The following is an 18037-nucleotide window of genomic DNA, read 5'->3' on the forward strand; positions in this document are numbered from 1 at the left end:
GGGAATCCAGCTCCATGCAAGGTGGGAGGATCTGGACGCCGAGCTAGAGCACTTCTAGTGGCAGCTGGAGCTGCTCCAGCGGGAGCGTGGGGAAGGAGCAGGGACCTGCGAGGCGCCGCGGGGCCACTGCCGACCGCTGCCCCGGCCGCCTCGCGTGGCGGAGGCGCCTTCTGTTTCTAGAGTAAGTTGATACGGGGGCAGAGATGCAGCCGGTGACCCAGAGAGGCAGCGGAGGCTCAGTTCTGCCGAAGCCTTGCTTGCTGGCATGAGGCTTTTGAAGGGACAGAGCCGTGGTGGTCGAAAGGCCCCTTCCTCGCCAGCGCCGTGCAGCGCGTCTTCCCGCGCGGCAGCCGAGCAGAGCGGGCCCAAGGAAGACGCTTTTCTTTCCACGTAGGAAAAACCCAGCAGTTCCCTGGCAGCGCCCCGGCCAGAGGCCGCATAGCAGGCGCAGGCGAACCCCCTTGCCACAGGGGCACGGCCTTCCCCGCGCCCGCTCACCCCCTTCGTGCCACTGCCTTCAAAGGGTCGCCGGGCGAGCGGGGCACACGCTGCCCACGGAGGACACCCGCCGCGGTCGTGGCCGGCCGCTCAGGGCCGGCATCCCGAGAGGGGGCGGCAGCTCGGGAGGCGCCGCTTGGCGTCTCCCCCGCAGAGGGACCGCGAGTGGGCGTGGGAGCGGCCTCGCCGCGCGGGTCCCGGCGCGGGGGCTCCAGCGCCCGCCCCCGCCCCCGCCCCCTCCCCGCGCCGCGGGTGCGCGCACAGGCGCGGGCGCGCCGAGCCCAGCCGAGCCGCGCCGCACCGCCCCGCACCGCGCCCGCAGGGGCCGCGGCCGCCCCGCGCCTCCCTCCGCCCCCCCCACCGCGCATGGGGCGCGCAGCCTCCGCGGGCGCGCAGGTGCCCCGCCGGTGCTGAGGGGCCGGGGCCGCCGGAGCGCCGCGCCCCGCCGCCGGGCATGCCCGCCCCGCCGGGAGCTGCCGGCCCGATGGAGAGCTGAGGCGGTGAGCCCCGCCGGGCCGGGCCGGGCCGGGCCGGGCCGGGAGACGTGACGATGTGGATGCGACGGCTGCCGGGAAGCAGGTAGGGCCGGGGCGCGGCGGCCCCGCGGAGCCCCGCGGAGCCCCGAGCGCCGGCTGCGCTTCTCGCGGAGTGAAAGCACGAACTTGGGGCAGCGGCTGCGCGGCGCGGAGCGGAGCGGCCCCGGCGCTGCCCCCGCCGCTCGCCCCGGCGCTGCCCGGGGACGCTCGCCCTCCGCGCCCCACTCGCCGCCCCGGCCGGGCCCGCGGAGCCGGCGGGGGGAGGCGTTCGGGGGGTTCGTCGGGAATCGCGAAGCGGAGGAGCGGGAGGCAAAGTGTTACGTAACGCGCTCGCATTGCCGCCGTGAAGTCATCCGAGCCGGGCTCTTGCTACATCCCCGGGAGCACCGGCGCTCCGCGGCTGCGAGCCCGTCCCGCTGCCGTTACCTCCGCGGCGGGCTAAACGACCGAGACCGTGGGGCGCACGGCGCTGCCCGCAGCCCCGCCATCCGGCCCGCGCCCCCGGCCCGCGCCCCCGGCCCGCGCCCCCGGCCCGCGCCCCCGGCCCGCGCCCCCGGCCCGCGCCCCCGGCCCGCGCCCCCGGCCCGCGCCCCCGGCCCGCCGCCCGCTTCAGGCAGCCCCGCGCTGAGCGCGGCGCCGGGCCCCGCCGCCTGCCCCGCGCCGCCCGCCGCCGAGCGGGACGGCCGGCCGGGCGCGCCGCCGTGGCCGCCGGCCGCGCGGAGGGGCTCGCCGCTGCCAGAGAGGTCCCGAGCCGGCCGCCCCGCTTCCGCGGCTCCCACGGGACGCGGCGGCCCGGGCGGCTGCGGGGCGAGCAGAGGGGTGCGGGCCCGCCGCCAGCCCCCCCCCCCGCGCAGCAACCGGGGGAGCCTGTCAGCTCAGAACATGGCCGCCGCTTTGGGGGCGCGGGGGGGGAGGCGGGCAGGGCCCCCCAGCGCCGTGGGCGAGGTGAGGGGCCTTTGTCCGGAGTCGCTCGAGGCTTTGTCCCCCCGCCTGAGCGTTGGCTGGGCTCCCAGAGGGCGAAGCTTGTGCTGGGGTTTTGTCCGCGCCGAGGAGCCGGCGGAGGCCCCCGGCGTTTCGTCTTGCCCTCGCGTGCGCCACGCAGCGCAGGCCGGGCGCGTGTGGCAAGCGAGCTCCTGGCATGCCCCGGCCTCGTCCTCTGCCCCCCGCCCGCACGCCCCGATGGCCCAGGCACGCGAGCGCCTTCGCGCTGCCGCCGGAGACGTCCATCTGTCCGCCGAGGGAAGGACGGGGTCTGCGGCGAGGCAGCGACCTCAGGACTTGCTGCTGTGAAGGCACCCGGGGCGTTTGCCGAGGCGCCTCGTGTCTGGGTGTGTTCCAAGGCCAGTAAAAAGGCCGGTGGAGCCGGAGGGCTGTTTCCTGAGGCCGGGGCCGGCAGAGGACGGTAATCTCGGGAACGGAGGACGCCCTCTGCTTTTGTATTTTTGTGAAGAGTTCAGCACCAAAAACGGGAGCCTTCCGGTCGCTTCTCTCCTTGATTTGCCTGGTGAATTTCTTTGCCGTGTGTCCCGGATCCCCAGTGCCAGCCTGTCCTCTGTACCACCTCGTCAGCTTCCCGTCCCCCCGTGTTTTGTTTTTAATAGGAGATAACTTTATGGCTAACCTTGCCTGCTGCTCTCGCCTGTCTCTAACTCTAATTGCTTCTGGCTTAATTTCTGACATTTCCCATGTCATTTCCCCTCATTTTCTTCCAAGACTGCTAGAAAAATAGCTCCAAGAGAAGCAGCAGACCTTTCTGGCACCCGTTTCACTCGCGCAGTCTCTGCCTGGAGCTGCTGGCTGCCGCGGGGAGCTGCTGCCTTGCTGCTCCTTTCCCTGTCGAACTCCTTTTGCCCCGGGGCAGCGGCGGCCGCCTGACCTTGCGGGTGAGCCTCGCTCTTAAGCCGAGGAGGGTACGACCCGCAAACCCACGTCACTCGGAATTACCCTGCCCTCGCTTTCGTGAAGGGGAGCTCGCCGCTCCCCCGGTTCCGAGCGGCACGAGGAGCGGGGCTGGGCACGCAGCGTTACCCCTCGGCGCCCCGGCAGGGTCCCGAGGATGCTCCAGATCCACTCTGCCCTTGGCAGCGTGGCGGGCACGGGCGCTGCAGGGCCGAGGTCTGTTATATGGGGTGGGGGTGGGGGGCAGCTAGTCCGTCGCCTCCGGAATGTGCACCGATATACGTGTGTGTGCCTATGGCTGCGTCAGCGCCTGCGCCTGCCTGTAAGGGCACGACAGCTTTCTGCAGCCTGCCGTCTGCCTGGCCTCTGGCTCCGGCTGAGGACTTGCCTGCCGTAGCCGCAAATACCGTGTTTTAAACAATACCCCACGATTTTTGCAGCGTTTGGTTCCGGTGCTGTTTGCAACACGAGTCAAAATACTGTTTGCAATTTCTTCCCGATTGTATAAAACAACTCGTTAAAAGCATACGTCCCTGCGCGTTGGCACTGAGGAAACTTTATGGGCCTTGTAGTTCCTGCCAAAGCAAACATTTTCCATGAATTTCGCTCATCGGGTTCACGCTGTCAAATGTAGATTCAGCCGCTCGTCAAAGATGCAAGCCTTGCAGTCTGGAAAGTAATGAGAGCAGTAAGCAGTGGGAGTTAATGGCCTCCGCTGAGGAGTCCTTACTCATCCCGCATCCACGCAGGGGCTGAGCTGGCTGCTCCCGGGTGAATTGATTGCCACAGAAATTCATCTAGTGTCATCGGCTATGATACTTAACAGCCACAATAATGCTTGAATAAACTGCGCTTTTATGCGGCGGTTCGTACCTCCTAACTGGCGGCAATTTCGCAGATGAGGCAAGGGGAGCGGCGCTCGTCTTTAGCAGTCTCTTCCCCAAGCGTGAATAATTGTTGTAATAACGCCGGAGCCGCCGCGTTGCCTTTGTGGCGTCTCCGGAGGGGTGACGGGCGGGAGCCGCCGCAGCCGCTCGCCCGGGCTGCTCCGGGGGCTGCCCCGTGCTGCCAGCTGTCCTGCCTGCCTTCGGCACACGGGACGTGGGGCCTGAGAGCTGCCGGCCTGGCCGCTCCAGGCGTCGGAGCGCCGCGGCTTGGCTTTGCTTTTCGTGACCGTCACCCGCTGGAAACCAGGAGTTGCTAATCTTCCTTCCGAGCCCAGCCTGTAAAGGAGAACGACAGCGAGGTAGAGACCGGCTCTCCAGGTGGCCCGATAACCTTCCCGCACCCAGGTCTGATCCGCGAGGCCTCCCGGCACGGCTTATTTACGCTTGTATCTATATGTACATATACGGGGCGGCGGTGAGCGCTGAGAGCCGCTTCGCACGGCGGCTCCGTAGGGTGTGAATAATCCATACGACTTCCGACAGGTCTGAGGTTCATTATGGAAATGTATGCATGCTTAAGCCTTTAAATATAGCTAATAGGAGAAGGACTGGGAGGAAAGATTACGGAAATCAATATGCTGAGCCGGAGGAGCGGGAGCCGCTCCGCTCCGGGCTGCGGTGTCCGTCGCTCTCGTTAAGGGCTGGTGACGACGAAGTGGGTTACAGCAAGGCAGGCCCGGCGGAGCTTGGCTTCGAGACCAGAACTCTTCCAGCTCCTGGAAGCCGAGCCCGTTGGGCGGGATCAGGGGGGAGGAGGGGGCGGCCTCGCCGGCACGTCCACCCCCTCGTTTTGAGCAAAGGGGTTTTTCTTCCCCTCCTTCCTTCCTTCCCGCGCTGGGAGGGGGGCTCCCGGCCGAGCCCGGCGGCCGCCGCAGCTTTTCTGGGGGAAACGCTGCCGCTTGGCACTTCTTCACCTTGGGTACACGGCTTCCCTCAGAGTGAGTCTTTCTGCTGGAATAGGGTAAAACTCTGGACCTGAACTGCCTCCTTAAAAACAGAATTTGGTATGAATATTTCCTCTGGCTCCTCTTACTGGGACCTGCACCCACAGACTTTGATAGCTTACATAATTTCCTGAGATGGCGACATACTTCATCTAATTTCACTTTGAAATGCCTTGATTAAATCAGAACTGCTGGGAGATTTAAACTGAGTCTCCGTGGCCTGAACTTAACTGTGGGAGGTTTACCTTCCTTCATCCTTCAACATTAATTTGGTTTTATGAGGATTCCTGGTGAAATGAGGTTTTGTCTGCCGCTGAATTGCTACTGCTTTCTGGCTTCATCAGTTCCTTTCTCCGCCTCAGCGGCCGTGCGAGCAGAAGCCGTGCGAAAGCCGCCATTCAGCGCAGCGTTGGATGCCTTCGCGTGGAGCCGCGCGGGGGGACGCGGCGGGGACCGAGGGGCGTTTCTGCTGGCGCTTCCTCTCTCTCTGGTGCTTCTCGCGCGGGTTGCCCAAAGCTGGAGGCAAAGTGCCCGCGCTTGGGAAGAGAAACGCGGCTCGGCCAGAGGAAGTGGATGAGCAGTGGTGTGGAAACGAGCAGGGTCGGGGTCAGGGAGCGCCCAGCGCCCCGGGGCCGGAGGCCGAAACGCCCGCCAGGGATGCGCCCGCCAGGGACTCGCCCGAGGTCCTTCCCGGCAGAGCCGCGGGTCGCACGTCCCCGGCGAGGCCTTCGAGCCTGGCTCTGGTTTTGTGTCCGAGCCCTTTGGCTGCCTTTGGGCCAGTGCCCCACGGAAGTCAGTGCCAGAGGCTTCCCCTCCCCCTTTGCTGCCTGTCCTGGAGAGATTATGGACTTTAAAAAAAAAAAAAAAAAAAAAAAAGAGCTCATCATTCATAAAGTGTTCATTTTCAACCCTGATCTGCAGAATGTCTCATTGTGACTTGGAAATGACGCGTAGGCAGGAGATACGCTTTAAGGTGCGACGAGTTTTGTTTAAACTTGCTCTGAAGGTCTTTCTCAGCAGCTCCGCTTTTCTGGAAGCCTTGCTGCATCCCCGGCGGTGCTGCGGCCGCTCTGCCGGTTGCCGCTGCCGCATCCCGACGCGCGATGCCGCCGGCAGCGTCTGGCTGGCCCTGCACGGCGCTGCGGGGAGCAAAAGCCGTTCCCTCGCGCCGCACCTCGCGGGAAGCCCCGGCTGGAGCGGGTAGCGAAAGCGACTCGCCGGTTCCGAAGGAAGATGGCTGGTGGCGAGGAGAGGCAGCGCCTCGGCCGCGACGTGCTCTTAGCCCCAGGCGAAGCTCTCCGTGGGACGAGGCTTGGCTGGAGCGGAGCGGGGAAGCTTTGCTCTGCCGGGCTGGGGTGCGGGCGCTGCAAACCCCGCTGCTTTCCAGGCAAAGGCTGGGCAAAAGCTGCTTCGAGAACGACGCGTAGCCTGGGAGCGCTGATGCGCTTCCTGCGAGAGAAACGCAACTCTGGACCCTCGAGGTGGAAAAAACGGAGCTTGCCCTCACACGCGGGAAGCAAGGGGATGGGGACGTGCTGGCGCGGGGCCCCGTGGCGAGGGGGGTGACCACGTGCCTCGGCGCTCCGGCAGCGTGGCACATGCCGCTCTGCGTGGGGAAGTGGTTTTGTGGGGCTTAGCTCCAGCCTCGCGAGGATCGTTGCCTCCCTCCGTGAGGGGCTTTGGCCGTGCCTCCCTTTCCATGGCATCCTGGAACGTTCAGGAGAATCTCCTTGCGATACTGCTCCGGCTGGGGCCCTACAAGTAGGAAACGTGGCTCCAGAACGCTGCCTCCGTAACTGCCGAAAGCCGCTGTGGCTCGATGCGGGAGGCCGAGGGCTCGTGGCTCCGCAGTCAGCTCTCGAGGCTCCGTTAAGAGCAAACGGCGCTAATTGATCGCACCGCTTGACTGCGTGTCCTTCAGGTTAAAGACGTGGCAAGGTTGGGGGGGAGCCAGGGTTTCCCCCCGGGATTTGCTGCCCGGCGAGCCGAGCTGGCCGCGCGCGTGGCTTCCTCGGGGACGCGTTCCTCTAATTGCCGGAGTCCCGTGTGTGACCCCAGCCCTGCTCCCGGCGCTGGCGATCGCACCTCCATCTGCGGGACTCGAGTAATGAAGCGTCAGTTAATTGACATGGATTAGGACATCCACTTAGGCACCCACCGAAACGCGGGTGATTAATGCCGGGAGCCGAGGCCACATGGCCGCGCTTCCCGCCGGGAGCATGGCCGGGCTCTGCCTCTCCCCGGCGGCAGCCGAAGCTCGGCTGAGCCCACGGCGCTGGGCGTTGCGCACAGAAAGCGTTGCCGTCTCCGGTGCCGGCAAGCGCTAGTTTAGAAAGAGCTCCTGGGAAGAATAAACCCATTTTCTACAAGTAGTTGCCTTTCATGGGTTTTCTTACTAAATTTTTTTGGGAAGGATGAAGAAAGATCATCTTCTTCTTTCTCGGCTTCCTAAGAGGCTCTTTACTCCTTTAGCATCCTCCGACGTGAAATATTCAGGATTTATTCTGGGTTCCCGTCAGAGTGACGTATTCTCTGGCAAAATCAGTTTTGCTCACCTCGATGGGTGAGGACAGAGACATTTCTCACGGGCAGTTCCTTGGGGAGGGGATATGGTTCCGCGTTCTTCCCTTTAGTCCTTCCGGAGGCTTGGACCGGCGTGAGGCTGCTGGCACGCGCGGGGGGCGTTCGCAAGGAGCCGTGATACCGTGGGAGACGTGATACGTTGCAGAGGTTTGCAAAAAGCAGCGCGGGAGGTCTCCTGTCGCCGCCGATCTGCCTGGCAGACACCTCTGTCTCTCCTTTGGAGATAACACTCCGAAAAGTTCAATCACTCCCGCAAAAGGGATTTTTTTTAATTTTTTTTTTTAAAATGAGATGCAAAGCACGGCGATATCCGGCTCCCTGGCGGTTAGGCTCCGGAGGGTGCGTGCCCATGAACAGCGCAGTGTTTTCTAGGCACTCCGAGTGCCTCTGGTGGCTCGTGTTCCCCCGATCCGGTAGGATTTCGCTCTGCCGGAGCGGCAGAGCCTGTGAGCTGCCAGCCGCCGTGTGTGTGCCCAGGTGGCCGTGGCAGGGAGAACCGCTCTTCTGTGTGGAAGAGAAATTGTTCGGTGCTAAAAGGGGATTTAAACCTCCGTGTGAAAGGATCAAGTCTTTGCCCCAGATTTCAGTCTCACTGCCTTTTGCTTTCTAGTTTGGTTTGGTTTTGTCTTTGTTGGCTGTTCCCTTTTCTCCATGAAGCGTGTCAAGCTGCGAGCCTTCTCCAGCCGGGCAGAGCCCGGCACCTGGCTCGGGAGCTGGGGGGGCCGGGAGCTCCCAAGCACCGCGCCAGAGCCTCGGCCAGGCGCCGCGATGCCCTGTGCCGCACTCCCCTCCCTCCCGCCCCAGCTCTCGTGCCTTTGCTTTCTCCAGGCTTTCCTATTGATGTTTCACACCTTCAAAGAGTGCTCTGATGCTGCTATTTTTTTTTTTATTGTATTTCTTGCTCCATAAAAGCCATCTGTCTATCTGTCTGCTTTTAGAGGCTTTGTTTCTCTCATCTTCTCCATTTCTGTAACAGTGAGTGGAGCTTTTGAAATTCTTCACGCTTCCCCTGTATTCGTTCCCAGGTCCGGCCGCTGAGGTTTCGGGGTGGGCTGCGCATCCCAGGGCCGCCAGCGACTTCCCAGGAGAAAGCCAGGGTTTGGACCCCGGTTGCTCCAGTGGGAATCGAGAGCAGCTCTTCTGGGGGACCACGGTGCTGGAGTCGAGACCCGAGTCGGTGGGATTTCCCGGGGGACTGCGCAGCCCCATGCGGGCATCCAGCCCTCGCCGTGGGAGGGGACGGCTGAGCCCTGCGCCGGTCTTCCGGGCACGTCCAGCGGGCTCAGCGCTTGTCTTCACTCCTGGGAGAGTGGAGCTCTTGAGAATCCCATTAGAAGGTATTTTCTCCTTGGGTATTTTCCGCAGCAGTAGTATTTCCCGATGATGCGGCGCTCTCGGTGGGCAGAGCGGTGGACTCCGACGCGCGGCTCCTGTGAAGCCGTATTGTGTTACAACAATGCAGCGGACCTACTTTAATTATTTTGTTTTGAAGCTCATTAAGCTGCTGCTTTATACAGACCGAGCTAACTTATCTTACTGGTTTAGATCAAAGCGTTTCCCGCGCACGTTGTAATGAAACGCTTGAGCACATTAATTTAGAAAATCAGATAAGCGCTCGGTTTCTGTTCCAGGGAAGCGGCAGTGTTAAAGGGCGGCGTAGGCGGTAGCTCGCACCATGGTCTTCCTCCCTGTGAGTCCCCTCAGAGCCGGAGGGCTGGGCTGAAGGAGTCGCTGCCTCTTGAAATCACCGTGCCTTCGTGGGTATGGGCTTCAGAAAACCCCTCGTCAGGCTCCCACTGCAGCCTGGCGTCGCGCGGGATTATGGCATTTGCGTCCCACCCTTGCAGCCTGGCGCGGTCGCTTGTCAGACCAGGAGGCCTGGTCGTCCCGCGGGCACCCGGCCCTGCCCGCAGATTGGTTGCACAGGGTAGACGCGTGGCAAAGGAAGGAGGTTTCGACAGAAGCTGACATAAGGGGGAAAAAACCCAAATTTCCGTAGGTTTATGGGATTTTTTGAATGTCACCAAGAACACAGCTCGAGGCTGCGACTCTTCGACAGGATTTCTGGTGACCGGAGAGAAACTCCCCAGCCGGTTGTGCTTGAAGTGATGCTCGTGCTGCTGCCTGGTCCCCGGCGCTGGTGCAGAATTCGGGGGGGACGAGCGGGATAAGCCGGCGACAGGTGCGGCTTTGGGCTGGCAAGCCAACGCTCACAAACCCCCTTTATCCGGCAGGACAAAGGCCGAGTGTTATTTCCGACGGTTTGATGAAACGCCCCACTGTCCGGCCCCGCCGCGCTAAATGCGCACAGTGTTTGCCGGCTGGGTTTGCCGAGCGGCGGCGGGGGAAGCGGCGGCCGCGCCGTGCCCGCACCGTGCCCGCTGGAGGCGATGCTCTAGCGGTACCCCGGGCTGTAGGGGCCGAGCCGTCCCCCTGGGACGTGCCCGGGGTGGGAGGCAGCGTGGTGCCCGCGGCACGCGGCGCGCGGGCAGCTGGGGGTGGCTCGCCCGGGCCCTGCCTCGTGCCGCCGGGCAGGCGAAACCGCAGCCCGCTGGGCCTTCCTGGGGGAGCTAGACCGCGCGTGGAGCTCCGGCCGGAGCAGCAGCGGGTGAAGCACCAAGTGCCGATTTTGCACGAAATTTGCTGAAGACGTTTCTCCGTCTGAAGGCGCACGCCAGCTCCCAGGCTTCCCGCCCCTGGCGCTTTTCAGACCCCATCTGAAGTAATCCCGCAAGGCCAGGGAAAACGCTCTACGGCAGATCTTGCTCCCTTCTAGGGCGAGTCGAGCTGGGCCGGCAACCTCGGACGACGTTCGCCCGCTCCCTGCGTTAGCTGAGCTCTCGCGCTCGTTCTCGCGCCGGCTGCGGGCACCGGGTGCCCCTTAGTCCTGTCGGCCTCCTTTTAAATGCTTAGAAATGGGAAATGAACTCGAAACCCAGGGTGGAAGCTTGGCTCGGCTTTGACAGCTACCCGGCACATGGCCACCGTGGAGCAAACCCGCTTTTGCCCTTGCGGCAATGCCACGTGCGCCTGGTTTGTCCCTGTTCTCCTTTTTTCCTCTTCCCCGCGTTGCTCTGCAAGACCGTGCCGCTTCTCGCGGCGTGGGCTGCGCCGGTGGGGTCCAGCACCGGCCCCGGGCTGCTGTGCTCAGGGCTTTGCCCTTTCTCTGCCGCCAGCGAAGGACGGGACCCGAAGGCTCCGCCGTGCCAGATCTGCTCTCTGACAGCCTTGGCAGGGTCTGCGCCTACCGCATCAGCATATTGGCAGTACCGCTGGGTATTAATTATGCCTTCCGCGCTCGCGGCTATTCAAATGTTAAAATTGTTTATTTGCAGCTGGGTGAGCTCAAGGCAGAGGCAGAAAAGCGAGCGGCTCCCCTCCGCCGCGGCCGTGCTCCTGCCCTGCTCCCCGCCGCGGGATGCGGCTTCCCAAGGGCGGGCGGGGACGGATCCGGCTGCCTCTGCCTCGACGTTTCTGTCCCAGGGAGGACCCACTGCTCCCCAGCCCCGGCCGACCTCTTTCGGCCCCATTTTCCCGGGGAAACGGGTGCCGTCTGCCTGGCCGCGGGAGCGTGGTGGTGAGGATTCAGCCTATTTCACCCTCTGCTGGTTTCCCTGCGTGACAAATCCCATCCCCTCCGCCGCGGTGAGCGGTGTCGGTTTAATTACTTGTGGGGAGAAGGGGGAGAGCGGAGGAACTTAGGACTTGTTTTAAATATCGCTTTTATTAGCAGGTAATCCTGGAGCTCTGTTCTGTAATATAGGTAGGTAGTGATGTGGCATATTTAATTTACCTAGGTGCTACTGTGTGTCAGCTTTTGTGCCTTAATTCCCAGTCCCGGCTTTAAAGAGCTTGGCAGCCATGTTTTCTCAAATTTATAATTATCTCTGAAGAAGTCGTGGCTGCAGACGGCACAGTGAGTACCGAGTTCCCAGTTCCCGTTGGCTCCGGGTTTGGAGCGGCTTGTCCTGGGGCAAAACACGTCTCAGGAGCGAGGTGCTGGGGTTGGTAGCGCCCGCGGTCCCGCACCTCCGCTGCCGGCGCCCGGGGGAGCGGGGCGGGCGCGGTGCCGGGGGTCCACGGGGTCTCCACTGATCCCGCAGCGAGTTTTGGCAGCCGTCCGTGCCACCCTCGCAGGGGAACGTGCGGCTTCCCCCGGCGCTGGTGAAGGTCCGGCGCCGGCCCAGGGCGAAGCGGTGACGCTTGGCGGTACGTGGCAGTACAAAGGACAGTCGCTGCACCGCAGGGATCGTCCTCACGACCGCGCGGCTGGAGAGCAGAGCAGCTGCTGAGGTGCCGGCTCCGCAGTCCCCACCTCGGCAAGGACGCGCGATTGCGGGCCAAGTATCTGCCACCGCCGCGACTTTCTCCTCTTCCTCCGGCGTGAAAGTCACCCACCGAGACGCAGCGGCCTCATTCTTCTCCCGTACGAAGCCAGCGAGCTCCTGCACGTACTCTCATGCCGTGCCGCGCTGCGAACGCCCATGCAGGGCACGCGGCCGCGCTGCCAAGGACGCTTTTCCTAGGCCGTGGGCCCGCTTTCCTGCCGTGTCTCGCCTGGGACAAGCAAACACCGCCCCGGCCGCGGCTCCCGCTCGCACGCCGGCACTCGCAGGGGTATTTTTGTCCCTGTCTCGTTCGGCGTTTGAGGTGGGAACCGCTCGGAGCTCATTAATCATCCCCACAAGGACGTAACCTTGATTCCCTGTGCAGTACCAATAGGTTACCTAACGGGAGGCATGAAATGGAAGAATGGCTCCGTTTGTACCATTCGGCATTAAAAATCAGCCTATTCTGCGTTTAACGCTGCCTGTGAAGTGTCGCCCCGGTCAGGGGAGGAAGGGGCCGGTGCTGCAGAGCGCACGAGTACCTTGCGAAAGGGGCACAGATGGGCACTTCTCCCGGCGCTGCCCTGTGAGTTGCGCTCGAGCGAGCCATCCGCGGCTCCGGGGGAGCGGGACACGTGCCAGCGGCTTGCGGGCTACTGACGGTTTGCGCTTTGCGGTTTGTCAGAGCCGTCCGGTGGCCACGATCCTGGTTAATTGCTTGGAGAGATAACCGAACTCGGGGGGGTCCTGGGGGCGTGGCGGTCACCCGCTTCTGTGGCTGCTGGATTAACCCGCGCCCTTCCCACGGCATCGGGGGCTCGCCGAGGCGGCCGCCGTCCCCCGAGGGTCCCCGGGACCAGGGCAGAGGCGTTTCCCTCCCGTGCCGTGCCCCTCCCCTTGCCCGTCGGCCACGCTGGACGTTCCCGCTCCCCCTCCCGCACGCGGGGGTTGGCACCACACGTGCAGGGACGGCGGCGGATTTCCAAGGTGGCGTCCCGAAGCGGCGCTGGGCTCCGCGGCCTTTGGAGCCGCGTGAGTTACAGCCAGGCGTTGCAGCAGTGCGGCCGCTTCTCTGGAAGCTCTGGCTCTCACCGGGGCACGGTAGCGAGGGGGGGCACGAGGGCGAGATGATGGCAAGCGGAGGACGCGGCACCGGGGTGCTGCCGGCCCTGGCTTTTGTACGTGCTTCGTTTTTCCCGTGGATTTCTGTCCGGCTTCCCGCTGTGCCAGTGCACACGGCTCCACCGTTTCGAGAGCACTAAGCAACCCTCAGTGCTCCTTATTGAGCTGGAAACATCGCGTCGTTGATGCAAACGGCGCTCCGTGTCCGCGTAGCCCCTGCACGTGCTTCAGAGCCGTAGCGGCGCAGCAGGAGCCCCAGCTGCGCGGCGGCAGCCCCGGTGCGACGGGCCTGGCGGATGGCCGTGGGGCAGCGGGTATGAGTTCGCGGCCGGGATTCGGTTGTCCCAGCTCTCCTGGTGGGGAAGAAGCTGAAGGTGCCCAGGGCCGGCGGGAAGAGCCAGTGAGGCCGGAGGAGCCGGGCAGCATCGCCGCGCCAGCCCCGGACGTGGACGCGCCCCGGCAGCCTCTTCCCGAGCTCGCGTCCTACGGCCTCCATGAAAGGAATCTCTTTCTGGAGTGCCGGCTTTCCTCCTCTTCAAAGCGCACGGCTGCACCTGAAGGGATTTGAGGGGGGGTTTCATCCTGGGGAGAATTCGGAAACGTGTCGCGTGCGGTGGGAAGGCTGCGCCGGCGCCGGCGGAAAGCCCTTCGACGCCCATAACTCCACCGCCTTTAAAACGGAGATTGGCTCGGCTGCGCTCGGCGAAGCGGCCCCGAGCGCTCGACGTCCACCACCATCCCTGTAGTTATCTGGGCGGTTTCCTTGAAATCCGCTCTTTTGCCTGCGCTTCGCGAGACGTGTGTACCGGGGGCGGGGGGGGGGGCGGCTTCCTTGCCGCACGAGCGTTCGGCCGCCTCTCCGTCCATCAAGCCGTGGCAGCGGATTTGCGGCTCGCGGGAGCAAAGGCTTTGGATGAGGAGGGCGAAGAAGGGATTTCATCTTCCCACATATCTCTGCTGCCCTTTTCTTTTTTTTTTAAAAACCCAGTTTTAGAGTTTTGTTGAATTTTTCCTGGCGTTCGTGAAGCATTTCGGGACGCTCTCCGGCCCTTTGGGGCGGCAAGGCGGGATCGGCGGCCTTCCGTGGGGCGGCCCGCGCACCTCTGGGGCGAGCGCGAGGCGGCAGGACCCCCCGGCGGGACGTGTCCCCGCTCCCGGTGCCGCCCGTCGGGGCGCGTCTCTCGCCGCCCGCTGTGGCCGGGTGCTCGCGTGGGGCCGGGGGAGCGGGAGGGGTGGCAGCGGGAGGGAAGGGTGTCCCTCCGGCGGAGCCCGGGCCGCTGGCCGCCACGCGCCGCCGCCGCCGCGCCGAGCACCTCCATGGCGCTGCGTTGCCTAGACAACAGCAACTCCTACACGCTGCTATTTATTCTGAAGGACACTTGCTCTTATCTGTCGCTGCAAAGCCCTCCAAAGCTTGCGCGCCGCGCAGAATTCCTCCGAGGTAACCGGACTCGCGGCTCCCCTCCCCGAAGCCGCCTCCTGGGCTCGGGCCGGCCAGCGGCGGGGCCGGGGGCCGCTCCCAGGGTGACAGCCCCGTGGCCGACGCGGCTCGGCGCGACGCAGGCGGAGGGTGACCTGCGCCGTCCTTGGGGCGGGACCGGGCGCTGAGCTGCGGCTGTTCCCGCCGTGACCTGCCCCGTCACCGGAGGCTCCGGCCTGGGGCGTGACGCCGGCAGCGAGGCGAGGGACACCCCGGCCTTTCGGTGTCACGCGGCACGGCCTGGCCCCGCTCCGGCACCAGCTTCTGGCGTGACCCGCGTGAAGCTGGGGGTTCTGTGTGGCGTGTTCCCCCGCGTCACAAAAACCCCACCGGCAGCACGGTTTGGGTGGTTTGGTTTTTTGGAAGCCTTGAGATGCTTCCTCCCCCAGCCTGAACTATTTTGGTTTATGTTGCCTGTTTCTGGCTCTTCCCTTTCTCCTTCTGCGCTCTTTCCCTGCGTCACCGTATTCCTCCCCAAAATAAATGCTGTTACGCTTTGAAAAAATGCCCAATTGGGGGGGGGGGAAGATCCTCTGAGCAGAAAAAGACAGTGCCTGAGAGTATCCAGGTCAGCTCCTTTAGCCTCGTTTGCTCGCGCACGGGGGGAGCGTGCAGACGCTTCTGTCACGCAGATGCACATTTCGTGGTGCTGGCAAGGACCGTACGGGGCGCAGCGCTGCGCAGGGTTAGTCCATTTAGCCATACAAAGCTCTCATTAACTCCTGCTGAGTTTGACAAAGGTCTTTCTTGGGTAGAAGCTGAATAAAGCGGAGTAAAGATTTTTCTGGGCTTTGGCCTAATGATTTTTTTTTTCCCCTGAACAACGGGAGAAAAAAAAAAAAAAAAAAGAAAGAAAAATTTCTGTATCGGGCATTTTCTTACCGTGAAGCATGGTGCTTCACGTGGGGCAGTGTCTTGGGAGGAGCACGGATGGAGCGGAACCTCGCAAGGTGTGTGGTGCCTTTTTGGAGGGAGAGGGCTTTGACACGCCGTGACAGTGGCGCGTCACATCGAAGCTTAATTTTTAGTACTCGGCCTGCCAACGGTTCAGCCTGATTTCCAGCTGATTTCCAGCGTGATTCCAGATTTCAGATAACTCATCCGGAAGGGCCGAGCTTCGGCAGCGCAGGCGCTGGCCGCTTCCTTGGGGCGTCGCGCGGGAAAACCCGTCCTCGGGTCGTTGGCGGCGTTCACAGATCCTCTGAAAAGTGGCCGCGTGGCGTTGCCGGGTGAGGGTCCTTGGTCTGCCTCGCTTGGGGTGGGAGGAGGGTGGGGAGGGGGTGCGGGGTGCCCCGCAATGTATTTAATATAATTTATGTTTATTACATTTAATTACTGGCGCCACTTCCCCACGCTGCCGGGGTGTTTCGGGTGGCCGGGCGCGGGGAGCCGGGGCGCGCCGTGCCGGGAGGGAGCGCTGGGTCGCTGCCCTGCCGTTCTAACACAGTCGCTGTCTGTCCGCAGGTCAAGTTGCCCGCTCGGAAGCCATGCTTGGATTTTAATAGCCATGTTCCACCTAGCCATGGACCTCGCCAGCTGCCAGCCCCCAGCCAGCGGCACTGGCGGGAGGCTCTCGCCGCGTCCGGCGCTCCGGCACAGACTGTCCCGCGGCTCGCTGTGGGGCGCGGGGAGCGGGGAGGAGCTGCGGCGCCCCGGCCCCCCCTGGACCTGCACCCCCCAGCCCCCACTGCAGAGACCCCGCTCCCGCCGGCTGCCCCCCGCCACCCCGCTGCCCGCTGGCCGCCCCCCACGCCGGCCGCGCTCACGGAGGGGCCGGCGGCACCTGCGTGGCCGCGGCTTCGCCCCGCGAGACGGGCGGCCCACGGCGCTGCCCGAGGTCATCGTCTGGGGCCCCACGGGCGAGGAGGACTCCCTTGAGAGCAGCACGCTGCCCGGCGCCTTTGCCACCACCGCCGCCGCCACCACCGCTGCCGCGACCACCACTGTCGCCACCGCCGCACCCGCCACGCCATCCCGCGCACCACCCAGCACCCCGGCTCCCGCGCCAGGCGGGGACGCGCCCCGCAGCAGCCCCGGCCGCACCAGCACCGCCGAGCCGGCCGCCGGCCACAGCAGCGGTGGCAAGGATGCTCGCCCGCCCCGCGGGCTGGGAGACAGCACAGGTAGGGTCTGCCGGGGCGGCGGTGGGTAAATCGGGAGGGCTGGGGGTCCTGGCGCCGAGCGGATGGGTCACCGCGGCACAAGTTTCCCCGGTGGCAGCGCCGCCCGGGACAGAAATCGGTGCGTGCGGTTAAACGAGAGCACTCGGGAGGCGAGCGGCAGCTCCGATTCATCGCTTTTATCTGAGGCGTTCTCCAGCAGCTTGCTGTGTTTTTCCCATTAGCGGTATCCATCCGCAGCCCGTCTCCCGTAATCGTGTTTAGCACGGCAACGCGTCCCCCCAGCGCGATCTGCTGCGTGGACATGGAATGGAAAGCTGCTTCCCATTTATTTCAAATTATATTTGTTATTGCCGGTATTAAACTGTGGGGTACCGTTGTGTAGTTTACAGAATTATTCACTGTGCATCGACTGCCTTTAGCCCACAGTGATTTTCTAGTCAAATCGGGGGGGGAAAAAAAAAAAGTAATTTTATGGCCAAATCTTAATCCCAATTAATTTATCTAGCCAGCCCTGCTTGGCAGAAAGAGACGAGCCAACCATAATGTTGTTCCTGACTTAGAGGAGTTATTTATAGCGGTGCAAAAACTCCCAACCTACACACCTTTTAACAAAACGCTGGGTAAATGAGTAAGGGAGTATCGATAACGGCTGCCGGTGCGAACCGCGTGATGAGATCCTCAGCCTCAGCTCCCCCACCCGGCCGCAGTCGGCGCCTCTGGGCTGGGTGGCATTGTCCGGGCTGGGTGCGCGGGGTCTGGCGGGCGCCGGCTGCGGCACCCGCCCGCCCGCTCCATTCGCGGCACGTGGGAGGATGGCTGCGGGCACGCGCTGTAGCTCACAGGAGTCGCCGCCTCGTTTAGGCGAGGGTGAGCCGGCGGTGCTGCCGCCGCCGCTGCCCTCCCTGGCCACCAGATCGGCTGAGAGCCGCAGCCCCGAGCCGCTGGCGTTGCCCGCAGCCTCCCAGGGAGCCGGCTGCTTTAATCTGCTCTTAGCAGAGAGCTCTTAGCTCTCATTAGGGGCTTTTTTCAGGATCGGAGTTTTTGCTAATTAACTTCTTTTCACGAGCGGTGGATACGGTAAAGTCCTTCCTGGGGCTAAAGGACCCTTTTGATCTTGGCCCGTCCACCCTCAGTTGAAACGCGCCCGAGCTCCAGATCTGCTTTTCCTCCCGCTGCCGGCGCGGAGAGCCCAGGAGAGCCCTGGCAAGCTCCCGGCAGGGAGCGCCCAGCCCCTGCAGCACCTCGGGGCGAGCGTTTCGGGAGCCGGCGGCCGACGCCGTTCTGCTGGCGGCGCGCCTGCACGAGGCTCTGGGCATTTGTCAAGCCCTGCTCCTCTCCGTTATGTGAGGTTTAGCGGCTGGAAGCGTTTGTGCTCTGCTGGGAAAAACATATGGCTACAAATTAGGATTAGGTAACTCGTCCGTACTTTTTATTTGCCTCAGCGAGCGTGGCAGGTCCTGGTCCTGAAAGGCGCCGCGCGTCGCGGTGGGAGCCCGAGGTGCGCGGGGAAGGAGGGAGGGACGCTGCTCTCGCAGCCTGTGGTCCTTCAGCTTTCTCTGGCAGCAGCCCTGGGGGTC

General features: G+C 63.7%; 1 protein-coding gene across 1 annotated transcript in view; it reads left to right on the forward strand.

Moving 5' to 3' along the window:
• Nucleotides 1-1048: 1048 nt before the first annotated feature.
• The window catches only part of AJAP1 (adherens junctions associated protein 1), a gene marked incomplete at its 5' end in the record, with an annotated part of 29912 nt that continues 12923 nt past the window's right edge, over nucleotides 1049-18037 (forward strand). Inside the window, 2 exons of the mRNA XM_082009405.1 lie at nucleotides 1049-1077; nucleotides 15802-16460. Of these exons, the coding sequence (XP_081865531.1) occupies nucleotides 1049-1077; nucleotides 15802-16460 (688 nt within the window). The remainder of the gene's footprint in view (nucleotides 1078-15801; nucleotides 16461-18037) is intronic.

This window comes from Phaethon aethereus (assembly GCF_964289735.1).
Source record: "Phaethon aethereus genome assembly, chromosome: 21".
In the NCBI taxonomy this organism is placed as follows: domain Eukaryota; kingdom Metazoa; phylum Chordata; class Aves; order Phaethontiformes; family Phaethontidae; genus Phaethon; species Phaethon aethereus.